The sequence below is a fragment of the Salvelinus alpinus genome, chromosome 23, assembly GCF_045679555.1.
Source record: "Salvelinus alpinus chromosome 23, SLU_Salpinus.1, whole genome shotgun sequence".
Taxonomy (NCBI): domain Eukaryota; kingdom Metazoa; phylum Chordata; class Actinopteri; order Salmoniformes; family Salmonidae; genus Salvelinus; species Salvelinus alpinus.
The window spans coordinates 43,142,459-43,159,687 of NC_092108.1; the positions used below are offsets into that span (position 1 = coordinate 43,142,459).

At 42.7% G+C, this 17,229-nt stretch overlaps 1 protein-coding gene across 2 annotated transcripts in view; it reads right to left on the minus strand.

Annotated features, from left to right (window-relative positions):
• LOC139551084 (ephrin type-B receptor 3-like) overlaps positions 1-17,229 on the minus strand; it is a 96,044-nt gene that overhangs the window by 17,854 nt on the left and 60,961 nt on the right. For both annotated transcript variants that reach the window (XM_071362474.1, XM_071362473.1), the window contains 4 exons: positions 10,891-10,955; positions 6,120-6,792; positions 2,204-2,359; positions 337-672 (listed from right to left, as the gene is read on the minus strand). In XM_071362474.1, the coding sequence (XP_071218575.1) occupies positions 337-672; positions 2,204-2,359; positions 6,120-6,792; positions 10,891-10,955 (1,230 nt within the window). The remainder of the gene's footprint in view (positions 1-336; positions 673-2,203; positions 2,360-6,119; positions 6,793-10,890; positions 10,956-17,229) is intronic.

Here is a 17,229-nt window from a genome sequence, read left to right on the forward strand (position 1 = left end):
CATGACATTTCAGTTGATTGATTTGGTACTAGGCTGAAATGACACATACTGAGGCCATAAACTCACACAAAGCATCAGTACTCAGAACGAGATGAGACGGTAGAAAGTAGATGACTTTGTTGCTGCTAACCGGAGTTGAGTGGTAAAGTTGGTGACACTGAGTGGTGTGTCGTCGTGTAGTCAGAGTGGTGATGTTAAGTGCTAGGTAGCTACTTTACTTACAGTGGTGACCTTGAGTGGTGTGTTGTCGTGAGGTGAGAGTGAGTGCCGATATCAAGTATTCATGTTGAGTGCTGCTAACGTTAAGCGCTGACAAGGCGTTACGACGATACTAACCGGCCTGGTTGGTGGTGATGTTTACGGTGGCGTATCGCGGTGCGCCGGGGCTCTTCCCAGAGACGCCGTTGACCGCCTGGACCTCAAAGCTGTAGCGGGTGTGCGCCTGCAGGTTCCTCACCACCACCTTCTTCTGGGTCAGGCCGAGTCGGCGCGGCGACATGTCCATGTTGTCGTCGCAGCGCGAGCACGGGCTCTGGTCGCGCAGACACTTCTTACACACCACGTTGTAGATGACGTCGTCCCGCCCGCCGACGTCCAGCGGCTCCTCCCACTCCAGGGCGATCGAGGTCTCGTTCACCGTGGAGATGACGTTCTGAGGTGGCGAGGGCACGGCTGGACAGAAACGCCACATACGGGTTAGTGATGTCCTCTGAACACCGCTTATAGAGGCTAATATTGTAGAACCTCACTTTTAGAACCTCACTGTTAAAACCATAGTCTTCGAACCCCACTCTAAGCATTTAAGATTTGCTTACTAAGATACCAATTAGGGCTTATCTTCCTGGATCCATACAGTTCATACAATTGTCCACTTTCTGGTGGAGAAACGTGATCTCCAGCACATAATGAATTGAACAGAAGTCTTCATTTATTTTATATATACCGTGTTCATTCCATGCATGACTTCCAACATTATAATTCATGGAACTTAAATCATTACCCATTAAATAGCAATGGGAGTTCATTCCATGAAGTAGAAATATGTTCTGCTATACATGGTGAAATAAATAGCAGGATTCGCATAGCGAATATAAACCATATCCAAGCCACGCTTGACTTAAACATCACTATTCATGAAACTTGATTCATTACCCATAAAATAGCGATGATCTGAATTGAAATGATCTATTGCGCAGCGGTGGTGCATAGTAGTGTATACCTATGGAACAGTGTTACTCAATAGAGACGAGCTCTTTCAATAAGAACGGTATGAAATCGGGGTAACGTGTGATAAATGCTACAGGGGACAACTGGAGCAGCAAGCAGAATGTTTCCTTCATCCAGTTACAGAGGCTGAGGGGAAATCTAAACCCAAACCCCTCTCAAAGCCGATTCAGACAACACCTACTACGGCAGCAGCACATGGCGAGGCAAGTCGAGGCGAGGTAATGCTTTCAGAGTGTCTCAGTTCACACATCTCAACCAACTCAGTTCAGCTCCTCTGCCTGTTCGCCCTAAGTGGAGCTAGTTCCCCCCCCCCCCTCCCCATGCTTTGTCCTATCCAATTAGACTGACACAGTTTGGAATGTGGCCTCATCTAATTGGGCACAAAGTCTGAAATGCTGGGCTCCCAACGCGAGCCCGAGCTGAGCTTTCTAGTACAACACCCTCGACCCCTTGCTAAACATTGTCTGCCAGGCCTGGCACACGCTCTGACAGGCTATAGGGGAAGTATGGAGTCCGAATGGTCTGCGAGGATAGTGACACAGTGGTTTGAAAAGATTTGGACACAGTGACACAGTCCGAATTTTCTCAACAAGGAGAGTCTGCACGAGTCATAGGGGCTCAGTCACAGTATGTTACGCCAGAGAAAAAAAGGCCTTTGGTGTTAGGCTATGTCACAATGTCAAAGCAGTGCATGTCTATCACACATCAACTGTGATATCTCTGAGAAAAACTGTGATTTCTCGGATAAAAGGTGTCTGTGGAAACAACTGTAGATGCTCAAGTTAAAACTAAACTGCCTTCGCAGACACTTACACCATAGCGGTTTTCGAAACTCCCTGGGCCATTTCCTCAGACAAAGGTTAAGCCTAGTCCTAGACTAAATAGCATGGAGAATCTCCCATGCTCAACGGAGAATCTTCCTTGAATTTCTACGGCCAATGACAACCGCTAATGAAAAACGGTGCGCTTGACTTACTGGTGCAGGCTGAGTCCGGAGGGTCACTGTCGGCACGGTAGAAGCCATTTTGGCATAGGCAGATGTTGGCCCCCCTGGAGCCCGTGCGACTGTTGGGGGGGCAGGGGTAACACGAGCCCTCCCCCTGCTTGTACTTGAATGACCCGGGGGTGCACGCTATATTGGAAAGACAAAAGCGAAAGGGACAGTCAGAACACTGTCAAAGTCAATAAAGCACAACACCAAACCAAGGCCGGCCACATACTACAATCTCAGTCCGGCCGGGGTCAAGTATGTTAGAAAGGCCTAACTATTGATATAGGGCAGCTCTCGTTGAGTTTGAGAGAGCTACTCTGTCCAAATCTTTTGAAAACATAATGTCACACGAGACTATCTCTTTCTGGTTGAGTTTGAATGGGCGAGGGACACCTAACTCTTTATTAAGGAAACTTCTAGCGAGGGGTGTGAACGAAACAGGGATCGTTAACATGAAGAGAAAATCATTTGCTTACCCCCTCCCGCAAAATGTCAATCACAGTGCAGTTATCACGAAACATATTATTTGCCGTGTTATAGCCTAACTAGACGATAGGCTAGAAAGGCCTGGGGAAAGTTGTGTAATTTAAATAAAACCAGAGAGGAAGAGGTAAACTTTAGGCTAATTTGCGAGACAAGACATTGCGAGATACAGATTACCATGACATATCCACACTGTTCTTTCTGCCTGCCCCCTCCTCTCTCTGCCTCGTGCTGGCTTGCCTGCTCTTTCTCTTCGCTAATGATGCAAGTGTGTGTTCAGTCTTCGGTCTGGTGCCTGTAGAATATACTCGCTTATTCCTTAATGATAGGCCCTGCTCTACTGATGTTGTGAGACATTGCAAGATGAAGCATTCCATTGTGAGATTCAGCTTTTGATTGCCGATAGATAGGCCTAGTGCACGATTCTGACTCTGTCTAACTAGTGGCCGACCTGCCTGTACTGTGCCCTTCCCCTCTTTCTCCCATGCTTTGAAAGACGCAAATGTGTAATGACTCTCAGAAATGAGAGTCGACGTGCAAGGAGTCGATTATTTTGGAGACGACTCTCCACCACTACGTCATTGCTGTTAACAGTTGGAAAAATGGCAGAGAAAGGCAAGCGACATCAGCGAAGTCCTACATGGCAATGCTTTGCGAAGTTATTAAATGAGAAGGTGGTAAAATGCAACATTTGCAAGGTGGAATTGAGGTACAGTAATGGTAACGCAGGTACAACGCTTAACTATCTGAAACGGACGCATTTTGAAATCACATGGCATTTATTAACATTTCTTATCGTTTTAACGGGAAACCAATACAAAAATGTAAAGGTCAAGATTTTTTCCCCCTCCTCATTTGTCACATCCCTCTAGCTAGTCTGTCAAATACCTTCGCGTGTCATATCGTCACCCTAGACTATCTCAGTCCGTGTGGGTTGGAAATATGTCAGGAAGTCTTTATAAACTTCTAGCTAGTCTGTGCAAATCCTTCATACCCTCTCATTTTCATCATAACATATGAGCGATTTCAATCTATCCCAGAGAGGACTATGGATGACAGGTAAATTGAGAGCGAAAGATGAAGATGGACGGATTACAGTAGATTGTTCCGGTCTGGCTAACAAGGATGGAGGATTGAAAGTAAGCATACACCTGAATCCATCACTCAGTGTCTATGTGGGGCTTAGAAGAACACAATTCAAAAAGGTGGGTCTGAACACATACAAAGCAGCTTGATCATCAATCATATGCAACTATAGGGATACTATTTTGCTTCTCTTTTTGGGGGCCTATCCTCTATCAATTCAATCTGCAACTTCATTGACAAAAGTGTCAAGATAAACCAAAAAAGGTCTCAACATCAAATGGGGTTAAGATTTGTACTAAAAGTATGGTTAAGGAGGTTTACACTATGAGGTTGTGAATATCACTTAGAAACTAGACTTTACTTTCACCTTTCTCACATTCTTTAAGTGTGGTGTAAAACCGTGGCTCTGGCTTAACATCTGTCTGATCAGCATGGGGGCTCGTAAAAACCTTTCTGGCGAGAGGTTGTGATTAACTAGTCGGGCTAAGTGGTTTTCCAGTTTGAATTTAAGCTAAGTCCTAATTCTCCGGAATACTACTTCGTGTGAAATTAGCGAACTTTAAAGTTCCACATTCTAGCTCAAAAACCATATAATAAATAGATAAGTTAAGATAACATGAAAATGTGTTTTGGATCTCGTAACTCAACTAAGACCTCAGGCCAAGATACACTCTTGAAACATGAATCTGATTTATGTTTGTATTATTATACACTGCAGCATCGTTTTCTTTTGTTTGTTTGTTTCTCGAGGACAATCACCTGAATCCACCGCTTTAATCCATTAACCTTGGAGGGCATGCCCATTTGTCTTTCTCTCTCTGATACCGGAAAGTTCTATGGCCCTCACTGGCATCTCACTCTCTACCCCACCTCCCGCTCACCCTCCCTCTCCCCCACCCTCTACCACCCCTCCCTCTCTCCTCCCCTCTCTATTTCTCCCTCTTTCTCTCTCTCTCCCCTTCTCTCCATCCCTCCCTCTCTACAACCCCCCCTCTTCTCTCTTCATTCCACCTCTCTCTCTCCCTCTCTAACTCTCTCTAGACTGAGGTAACGTCCCTGTGATTAATGGTGAGCGGTGGCAGTGTTGGCTCACGGTGGTCTGAGCGGTGGTAATGAGTGCAGCCGTCTGTAGATGAACTAACGGTGGGGAGACCATACAGGAAATTACACTTCCTCCTCCTCGCCACCGCCCGCCTCCGCCACGCCTGAAGCCTTTTATCAGGCGTCGACAACAGGCTTTTAACCTTGAGCCGCCAAATGGCCATAAATGAGCTCTCTGGCGCGTGTTATTCGCCGTTTCTCACGCCCAGGTGGAGAAAGGAGAGAGACGAGGAAGCTACTCGTTCTTTCTCTGACCGCTCCTCATTTTGGCATGGGCAATCAGCAATTCACGGCTCAATCTCATTGTCCTTCTCTCTCTCTCTCTCCCTCTGTCTGTCTCTCGCTTTATCTCTCCTTCCCCCTCTCACAGTATATCTCTCTCCACCTCAATTTCCCTTTCTCCTTTACAATCTCTTTGTCTCTCCCTCACACAATATTCTCTCTCACAATCTCGCTCTCTCTCTCCCACTATCTTCCTTTCTCTCCTCACTATCTTCTTTTTCCCTTTCACTATCTCATTCTCCCTCTCCCTCCGATCCCCCCCCTCTCTCAATATTTGTATGCTGCTGCTCTCCGCAACAGCTCATTAATGCAAACTCTCCACCCTCCTTCACCCTTCATTCATGCGCCACACAATACATACAGAGGGTGGAGTAGACTGTGTGACTTGAATTGAGCATAAAAAACCCAGGCTTTGGCTAAGCATTAAAAACTAGGCTTTAGTTAAGCATTAAAAACCAGACTTTAGTTAAGCATTAAAAACCAGGCTTTAGTTAAGCATTAAAAACCAGGCTTTAGTTAAGCATTAACAACCAGGCTTTAGTTAAGCATTAAAAACCAGGCTTTAGTTAAGCATTAAAAACCAGGCTTTGGTTAAGCATTAAAAACCAGGCTTTGGTTAAGCATAAAAAACAGGCTTTGGTTAAGTATTAAAAAACAGGCTTTGGTTAAGTATTAAAAACCAGCCTTAGGTTAAGTATTAAAAACCAGCCTTAGTTAAGCATTAAAAACCAGGCTTAGTTAAGCATTAAAAACCAGGCTTAGTTAAGCATTAAAAACCAGGCTTAGTTAAGCATTAAAAACCAGGCTTAGTTAAGCATTAAAAACCAGGCTTTAGTTAATCATTAAAAACCAGGCTTTAGTTAATCATTAAAAACCAGGCTTTAGTTAATCATTAAAAACCAGGCTTTAGTTAAAAGTAAAAACAGGCACCTATAGACTAAAAACTCACCCTGGCACTGTGTGTCGGCCATAGCAGGCTCAAACCCCGGCATGCAGGTACAAGACCCCACGGGAACCATCCACTCCCCATCCCCGTTGCAGTACAGCTTAAGAGGGACGGACAACTCCTGCGCGTTAGACACACACGCCCCCGGGGCGATGACCAAGGAGGTGGCCTCGGCCCCTGTGGCCGTCTCGGGGAAGACGGCGAAGTTTGCGATGGTCGTCGAGCACTTCTTGAAGAAAACCCGCACGGATATCAAGGACATACAAGCCCCCAGGTCCTGGAAGGCTAGGTAGAAGCCGGCCTTGGAAATAGGGCCAAAGCTTCGCACTTTGGTGTTGATCCTGCCTGCTTCGAGCAAGGAAAAACTCTCATCAGGGGCAATGGTGTCAACTTTGACATAAGGGGTCTCCCTCCACAAGGGACTACTTTCCGTAGCGGTATCGCCATCGGACTCGTAGTAGAAGAGGTTAAAGGTCTCCTTGCAGGAGCCGGGGATGTTGGGAATACTGGCACAGTCACGGACGGAGAACTTGAGCTCCACGTAGACGCGCAGCACGCCCTTACGGGGGATGAAGTCCGTCCTCAGCCAATTGTTCTGGTTGGGTTCGCGCACGTTGCACACCTGGTATGTCCTGATAGGACTCATTGAGTCGTCGTAGCCACTCACCTCCTCCCACTGCAGGAAAACAGACAAACAATGTTACTAGTGAAGAGAACTGTAGATATCATCAGACCTGGGTTCAAATAGTATTTATTTGATTTCAAATAGTTTAGCTGCGTTTGGTTGAGCTTGCTTGAACCAATGCAATAGTGCCAAAAATGCAAACCCCACTCATCTGGCACTCCAGGCAGGCACTAACATGCAAAGCCTTTGAAAGAAAACAAATACTAATTGAACCTAGGTCTTCATATAATCATAGTATAATTGCACAAGAAAGGTAGCAATCCGAATGTCCTTCCTAGGAAATGTTGGTTCTCCAAATGCTACAGTAATTTAGTAAGTGCTGATATTGAAAGAGATTATAGGGCCTATTTTTAATGAGTTCTGCCATTTCTAATCTCAAATCGTGTATAATGCAAACAGTGCATTATTTACTAAAGGGGCAATTCAAATTCAATGTCATCTTTCTGGTTGCATCATGGAGGTGTTATGGTGTATAGTGTAAAACTTTCATTAATAGACTGGCCGTTTATTTGCTCAAATCACTGAACACAACAGGCGCTTATTAGAGACCGGCTTCTATTTGAGCCAGGCGTCTATTTCCCGAACGCGCACAGCTTTTGCTCATTTTAATAGTTAATTGTTTAGTTCCAGCATTCACTTCCAGCATTTTAATACATTTCTTCATTTCCTTCAATAATGTGTTATCATTTACACACTGTGTCACGTTTTATTTGTCTTAGTATGCCTCTATTTCAACACCCCCAAAATGTTTTTCTTTCACAGAGTAATTATTTTTGTCTTTGACGATACATTTTCGGCAGTTCTTACTTTTGCCACTAGAGGGCAACCAGACGATTTCTGGGGGCTTGTACTCCCGAAGTTGATTGTTTTTGTGCTTGCCAGTTAGCTAGAAGTTCTCAGCTGTTAGCAGCCAATGGCTGGCAGTTTCTTACCCGTGATAAAAACGGATGATTGCCATCATTCTTTCGAGACATTACTGAATTATTTAATGTAACAAATCAAACATTAAACCTCATAAACAATTCATGGTAATTCATGGTTACCTCATAAACAATTAATTTAGATCCGGTGTTTATTTGAAACAGGTGTTTGTGTGCTGAAATGTGTGCCGTTGCTCGGCTATTAAAAGGGACAGGCGGCTATTTGAGACTCAGCGTTTAATTGAAGTTTTACGGTACTTTAAGATTCAAGTGGAATATTTCAAGTGGAACATTTCCAAGCCTACTCTTCAAAGCCGTGAGAAGTATTTTTGCATGCTATGAAACGTGGTCAGTATACCTCATTGAGTGAAGCAGTCAATTAATTATTTCACAGCACTTAGCTTCAACAACGGTCTAACTGCGATATGGTTCTCTACAGTCAGCAAAAATACCATTTACACCAGTTCATATCCCCAGATATTCTACACCAAATATATTCTACAATATAGGCATGACTACCTATAGGAAATATTCAAAGAGCTATCTATTACAGGATTAAATCCATGATTAACCATGATCCATGATTAACTGGGTTATTAACATATTTTTGCCCAAGGAATAAATCACCTTTTCCAAGAAGTTAATCTTTTGATTCTAACAACTCAACCTGAATAATTAATTTCCATTCTTAATGAGGGCTCCAAACATTGATCAATTCAACAAGAGGAACAGAATGCATAATTCCATATTTGGCAGAGCCCGCACGCATGCAATTTATTCCAAAACGATGAGTCCAGGAGTCAGCATTCTACACCATAAATCAAGTGCACCACGTCGCAGCAGCAATACCTCACAAATATGATAATTGCACCCGGACAGAACGTATGGGCTTGTCACGCATTTTGAGAGGGCCGCCTTGCCCTAATGACATATGACTTCTTGGGGTGCAAAGACATTCGGTGTGAGTCTGCAGAAAGGCCTGAAAAGAATGGACTGCTGGAGATTGTTGCCATGGTAACCCGCCGTTTTCATTGACTGACTTTGCGCTCACGTACAAAAGACAAATTACACTGCCCGGGAGTGGGGAAGGTCTGTCGAGCTGTTAGCCTGGGGGTCAAATATATGTTGTTTTATTTTCTCACCGTTTCTATGGGGGATATGATCAGCTGAAACATTAATTCCCAGCTGTAATTTGCCTATTGGCTTCTTCCACTTTAAGAGAAATACAGTACAAGTCAAAAGTTTGGACACATTCAAGGGTTTGTCATTATTTGTACTATTTTCTACATTGCAGAATAATAGTGAAGACATCAAAACTATGAAATAACACATGGAATCATGTAGTAACCAAAGAAAGTGTTAAACAAATCAAAATATTTCATATTTGAGTGTCTTGAAAGTAGCCACCCTTTGCCTTGATGACAGCTTTGCACTCTCTTGGCATTCTCTCAACCAACTTCACCTGGAATGCTTTTCCAACAGTCTTGAAGGAGTTTCCACATATGCTGAGCACTTGTTGGCTGCTTTTCCTTCACTCTGCGGTCCGACTCATCCCAAACCATTTCAAATAGGTTGAAGTCGGAGATTGTGGAGGCCAAGTCATCTGATTCAGCACTCTATCAATCTTCTTATTGGTCAAATAACCCTTACACAGCCTGGAGCTATGTTGGGTCATTGTCCTGTTGAAAAACAAATAATAGTCCCACTAAGCGCAAACCAGATGGGATGGCATATTTCTGCAGAATGCTGTGATAGCCATGCTGGTCAAATGTGCCTTGAATTCTAAAGAAATCACCAACAGTGTCACCAGCAAAGCACACCCACACCATCACACCTCCTCCTCCATGCTTCACGGTGGGAACTACACATGCGGAGATCATCCGTTAAACTACTCTGCGTCTCACAAAGACACGGCGGATTGAACCAAATATCTCAAATTTGGACTCATCAGACCAAAGGACAGATTTCCACTGGTCTAATATCCATTGCTCGTGTTTCTGGGCCCAAGCAAGTGTCTTCTCCTTATTGGTGTCCTTTAGTAGTGGTTTCTTTGCAGCAATTCGACCATGAAGGCCTGATTCACACAGTCTCCTCTGAACAGTGGATGTTGAGATGTGTCTGTTATTTGAACTCTGTGAAGCAGTTATTTGGGCTGCAACCTGAGGTTCAGTGAACTCTAATGAACTTATCCTCTGCAGCCGAGGTAACTGTGTCTTCCTTTCCTGTGGCAGTCCGCATGTGAGTCAGTTTCATCATAGCGCTTGGTGGTTTTCGCAACTGTACTTGAAGAAACTTTCAAAGTTATTGACATTTTCCGGATTGACTGACCTTCATGTCTTCAAGTAATGATGGACTGTCATTTCTCTTTGCTTATTTGAGCTGTTCTTGCCATAATATGAACTTGGTCTTTTACCAAATAGGGCTATCTTCTGTATACCACCCCTCCCTTGTCACAAACACAACTGATTGGCTCAAACGCATTAAGAAGGAAAGAAATTCCACAAATTAACTTAACAAGGCACACCTGTTAATTGAAATGCATTCCAGGTGACTACCTCAAGAAGCTGGTTGAGAGAATGCCAAGAGTGTGCAAAGCTGTCATCAAGGCAAATAGTGGCTACTTTGAAGAATCTCAAATATAAAATATATTTTGATTTGTTTAAACACTTTTTTGGTTACTACATGATTCAATGTGTTATTTCATAGTTGTTATGTATTCTCTATTAATCTACAATGTAGAAAATAGTAAACAAAGAAAACCCCTGGAATTAGAGGGGGGGCCAAACTTTTGACTGGTACTGTATGTCCAAATTCTTCAGCTAGTGTTGCTTGTAGCTGTGTTTGTTGCCGTTTTGGGTCTATGTACTCAATATGAGTATGTAGCAGAGTTGAGTATTTTTTGACTATATTGGAGATTTATGTTTCGGGACTTTTAGGGAGATTTGAGTTTTGGACTATTTTGGAGGTTTGGGGGGGGGGGGGGGATCTTCATTTCAGAAAAACTTTGCTTAAAAGTCAAACGTAAAGGTGTATGTTTCTCATTTGTTTTTAGCAACGAAGAAAAGAAAAGAAACTTTGCAAAGAGAGGTATAAAACAGTGGGAGGTGTGTCGTTTAAGCAGGGGGAGCTCTACTAAGCAGCAAATGCTGTGGAATAACAACACACTCACCCCACTCTCCGGAAATGTGGTCCAGGACAGTTCTGTTGTCGCCCACTTGCTGTCCATTAGTGTTTCTATAAATCAAGAACAGGAGAGTTAGTTAAACCAAGAAGCTATTGTAACAAACAATAACTCAGGGTTTCCCAAACTCGGGGCCCCAAGTGGTGCACGCTTTCTTTTTAGCCCTAGCACTACACAGCTGATTCAAATAATCAACTAATCATCAAGTTTTGATCATTCGAATCAGCTGTGTAGTGCTAGGGCTAAAACGAAAGCGTGCACCACTTGGGGTCCTGAGGACCGAGTTTGGGAAACGCTGCAATAACTATTAAGTGGTGGTTGGAAATAAAATTATAGTCCAAAAAGCAGAAGTCTATTGTTTACCTAATTGATTATTTTAGTCAATTCTTCTCATAAGACGACAGTAAGTCCATCGGCATCAATTCCACACGGATACATAAAAAACTGGGTACACAGAAAGTCTGTCATGAGAAAACGGTTAAATCCTCATAAAGCTCTAAATAAAAAGATGATGACGGAAGAGAAAAATCTGTCTGCCTTTGATACCACCGAAAATGTAGAAATTTGAGAAAATGTAGGAGGGAGAAAGGGAGAAATCACCTCGATCGAATTTCAAAGCTTTATTACTAAGTGATATCACATTCAATCACAAATCACTACTCGGCCCAGCCATATTGGATTCCCCAGAGTGGTGACCTCGTATTATACAGGTAATTCTGAGAGAGTCAGCAGTATGAAAATCGACGGATGAGGAGGTAAACAAATAAAGGGAAGAAAGAGATTAAATAAGAGGATCAAGAGACATCGTTGACACCTGTCAATCTGTATGATGGTTGAGAGAAGTCATTAAAAACACACCAAAGGCTTGCAAAAGGTTATCTTCTTTGCTTACTCAAATGCACATCCAATTTACAGTTGTGTCAATTACTTTGAATAGAAGCTCAAGCATGGGGTCTTGGGCTCCCGTGTGGCGCAGCGGTCTAAAGCACTACATCTCAGTGCTTGAGGTGTCACTACAAACACCCTGGTTCAATTCTAGGCTGTATCACAACCAGCCGTGATTGGGAATCCCATAGGGTGGCGCACAATTGGCCCAGCGTTGTCCGGGTTTGGCCAGTGTAGGCCATCATTGTAAATAAGTATTTGTTCTTAACTGACTTGCCTAGTTAAATAAGGGTAAAAACTATCAGGGTTGGGTAGGTTACTTGCACCTTTTTTCAATGCTCAATTTAATGTCATTGAGAAAAAGGTGTCAATGTATTTTCGCAAACATCCTTTCTGAATTTAAAAGTCATCCAAGAAGTAACCATCTAGTTTTCAAAAGTACCTGTAATCTGATTAGAATGCTTTTTGCTGGTAACATAACTGATTACAGTTAGTTTATTTTGTAATCAGTTACTCCCCAACCCTGAGTCCTAGCTTCCTTATTACCATAGTTTGGATCTAGATTAGCTATAAGGTGTAAAAGGTTAACTTCTTGATTCTCATTCCCTTTGCAGACAGACTTTACGGTATGGCGCCGGCTAAAAAAAAATCAGCCAATGTTTTTTAGAACCCAATTCATATGGTCCCATTTCTACCACATTCTTGCCGGGATAAGCCTTTTAAATCTCCAGTGCACATGCAGGCAAGTTTAGGAGCGATAGTAGACGTGGGCCCATGTGGGTGGACGTCTATTTGAATAAATCCATTGAATATACACCATCACAAGGAAATCCGTTATTACATTTGTTTTAGGCAGGTCCGAAGAAACATTATAAGACGAATAAAATGGCATTTCAAAAGAATCAAATGACATATTGAGATGAATTATGTTACTGGTCTATGCAGCCTATAGTAGTTTTGTTCATCAAACAAACAAGACACACTTAGCCTTCTATAAAATATGTGTGTTGACTGTGATTAGGGTAGCCTAAGAATAGAATTCAATATAACAGAATAAAATGGAAATAATATTTATATATACAGCAAGGTGTGGAATGGCTGTCATTTTGAATTGAGCCCAAGGCAAGCACATGCTTCTTTGATCGACGTTTCATGTCTTTTTCTACCCTCACTCCGCTTTGTTAGGGAGAAGGCGTAGGGTCTTACAATGAGAGTATCTTCATCACGATACCAATAGACAATCGATATTTTCAAAAGCATGCGAGTGTTGTGTTCACATTTCACAACCTCCGTGGGCTTTTGGAGTTGCCTATACGCGATCAAGCTAAAATAATAGGCCTACACTTGATTTAGGCTACATTATCGCAATGCGAACTGTGTCTAATCAGTGATAGATGAGCTAACCCCTCTACTTATTTGCCCAGACAGAGATTTAACCAAATATACAGATGGCGATTCACTGGAACAAAATCACATTGATCGATTAAGAGGAGTCACAGGCGACTGAAGAGGAAAATAATCCACGTGTTATGCTACATACAGTAAGTACCACGCTTGGCAAAATGTTCTGATCAGTGCTAACAAATGAGCCAACGAGACAAGATGATCATGAGCAGCACCTCAACTTAGATAACATTTCCACAGCCTAATTGTAGCATAACCAATATCCAAACAAAGATTTAGTGAAAAGAAAGAAATCGGACATTGATTGATTTATCAAGACGAGTCCCCACGCTTGTCTCAAAGCAGCACGAAATGGCGCCAAAACCGTTGATCACACTATCGCTTCAAATGGATTATAATACATTTCAAAAGGCTGATTGAGCACCTTTTTAATGAAGAATGTGTTTGTTTTCCATGACTGTGTTTTGCTTTTTGTGTATTGATGTGAATATTGACATGTATATTGATGTGTATACAGGGCTCATCTGTAAAAGGGCAATTCCACGGATAACAGGGTGATGCTGAGACTCACTTTCTCACATTAAAATGTATGCCAAGCAAAAACCATTGATTGCAAAGTTTATCAAACCATACACCGACATGAGTCTACTTTTAACAATTGCTACTGACAATTTTACTGAAACACATTTACTTGAGCAACAGCGCCGATGCAAAGTTTGGTAACAGAATGACAGTAAAATCTCTCTGTTTTTTTTAGGTGATCACATTTTCCAAACTCTTTGATAAATATCTAGTCCGACTTAAGATTCAAAGATGTCTGCAGATAAAATGGGGTGTCAGCTATAACATGATACCTTGAGTTTGAAAGAAATCTACTTTGATTATTGAACTAAAGTGGGTCAACACCCGGTAACAGAATGACGGTAACAGAACGACATCAAAGGGTCCTGGATCTGTACTATACAGAAATGTATAACATTTGAATGTCATTCTCTTCATGGTGATGCATCCTAAATAGGTACACAAAGGTAGAAAAGTGTAATATCCTCCTTTGCATGAGTATTATTCTACCCACTGGCTATTATTCTAATGAGATCTGCTCCCCAAACAAGACCCAATTTGGTTGGTCCAGACCGGACAAAACTTTACCAACCATAGATGTCTATGCTTCACATGTTTTCACAGTATGGTAAAGAAAAGTAGAGTATAGGGCTGTGACGGTCATGGAATTTTGGATGATGGTAATTGGCCCGCCAAATGACCACAGTCTCCGTAATAACGGTTCGAATAGCAAAAAAAAAAGATATAGAATAATAATTTACAAATGAGTTTACCTGTCAAATTGCCAAGGTTAGAAGTTCCAAGCCCAATCTATTCATCATTTGCTGCAACACCTTGCTTGTTTTAAAAACAGGGCAACACAGTTTAATCACGTTGTTAAGAGTCCATGTTAAGAGTCCATGTTGTTTGCAATCGCAACAAATAATCTGCTCAGACCCCAACCAAGGAGCATCAAAAGTCGTGCTATAAATTCTCAGACAACACAAAAATTCCTTGATGCCCTTCCAGACTCCTTCTGCCTACCCAAGGACGTCAGAGGACAAAAATCAGTTAACCACCTAACTGAGGAACTCAATTTAACCTTGCGCAATACCCTAGATGCAGTTGCACCCCTAAAAACGAAAAACATTTGTCATAAGAAACTAGCTCCCTGGTATACAGAAAATACCCGAGCTTTGAAGCAAGCTTCCAGGAAATTGGAACGGAAATGGCGCCACACCAAACTGGAAGTCTTCCGACTAGCTTGGAAAGACAGTACCGTGCAGTACCGAAGAGCCCTCACTGCTGCTCGCTCATCCTACTTTTCCAACTTAATCGAGGAAAATAAGAACAATCCAAAATTTCTTTTTGATACTGTTGCGAAACTAACTAAAAAGCAGCATTCCCCAAGAGAGGATGGCTTTCACTTCAGCAGTAATAAATTCATGAACTTCTTTGAGGAAAAGATCATGACCATTAGAAAGCAAATTACGGACTCCTCTTTGAATCTGCGTATTCCTCCAGGGCTTAGCTGTCCTGGATCTGCACAGCTCTGCGAGGGCCTGGGATCGGGAGAGACACTTAAGTGTTTTAGTACTATATCTCTTGACACAATGATGAAAATAATCATGGCCTCTAAACCTTCAAGCTGCATACTGGATCCTATTCCTACTAAACTGCTGAAGGAGCTGCTTCCTGTGCTTGGCCCTCCTATGTTGAACATAATAAACAGCTCTCTATCCACCGGATGTGTACCAAACTCACTAAAAGTGGCAGTGATAAAGCCTCTCTTGAAAAAGCCAAACCTTGACCCGGAAAATATAAAAAACTATCGGCCTATATCGAATCTTCCATTCCTCTCAAAGATTTTAGAAAAAGCTGTTGCGCAGCAACTCACTGCCTTTCTGAAGACAAATAATGTATACGAAATGCTTCAGTCTGGTTTTAGACCCCATCATAGCACTGAGACTGCACTTGTGAAGGTGGTAAATGACCTTTTAATGGCGTCAGACCGAGGCTCTGCATCTGTCCTCGTGCTACTAGACCTTAGTGCTGCCTTTGACACCATCGATCACCACATTCTTTTGGAGAGACTGGAAACCCAAATTGGTCTACACGGACAAGTTCTGGCCTGGTTTAGATCTTACCTGTCGGAAAGATATCAGTTTGTCTCTGTGAATGGTCTGTCCTCTGACAAATCAACTGTACATTTCGGTGTTCCTCAAGGTTCCGTTTTAGGACCACTATTGTTTTCACTATATATTTTACCTCTTGGGGATGTTATTCGAAAACATAATGTTAACTTTCACTGCTATGCGGATGACACACAGCTGTACATTTCAATGAAACATGGTGAAGCCCCAAAATTGCCCTCGCTAGAAGCCTGTGTTTCAGACATAAGGAAGTGGATGGCTGAAAACTTTCTACTTTTAAACTCGGACAAAACAGAGATGCTTGTTCTAGGTCCCAAGAAACAAAGAGATCTTCTGTTAAATCTGACAATTCATCTTGATGGTTGTAAAGTCGTCTCAAATAAAACTGTGAAGGACCTCGGCGTTACTCTTGACCCTGATCTCTCTTTTGACGAACATATCAAGACTGTTTCAAGGACAGCTTTTTTCCATCTACGTAACATTGCAAAAATCAGAAATTTTCTGTCCAAAAATGATGCAGAAAAATTAATCCATGCATTTGTTACTTCTAGGTTAGACTACTGCAATGCTCTACTTTCCGGCTACCCGGATAAAGCACTAAATAAACTTCAGTTAGTGCTAAATACGGCTGCTAGAATCCTGACTAGAACCAAGAAATTTGATCATATTACTCCAGTGCTAGCTTCCCTACACTGGCTTCCTGTTAAGGCAAGGGCTGATTTCAAGGTTTTACTGTTAACCTATAAAGCGTTACATGGGCTTGCTCCTACCTATCTTTCCGAGTTGGTCCTGCCGTACATACCAATACGTACGCTACGGTCACAAGACGCAGGCCTCCTAATTGTCCCTAGAATTTCTAAGCAAACAGCGGGAGGCAGGGCTTTCTCCTATAGATCTCCATTTTTATGGAACAGTCTGCCTACCCATGTGAGAGACGCAGACTCGGTCTCAACCTTTAAGTCTTTACTGAAGACTTATCTCTTCAGTAGGTCATATGATTGAGTGTAGCCTGGCCCAGGAGTGTGAAGGTGAACGGAAAGGCTCTGGAGCAACGAACCGCCCTTGCTGTCTCTGCCAGGCCGGTTCCCCTCTCTCCACTGGGATTCTCTGCCTCTAACCCTGTTACAGGGGCTGAGTCACTGGCTTGCTGGTGCTCTTTCATGCCGTCCCTAGGAGGGGTGCGTCACTTGAGTGGGTTGAGTTACTGACGTGATCTTCCTGTCTGGGTTGGCGCCCCCCCTTGGTTTGTGCTGTGGTGGAGACCTTTGTGGGCTATACTCGGCCTTGTCTCAGGATTGTAAGTTGGTGGTTGAGGATTTCCCTCTAGTGGTGCGGGGGCTGTGCT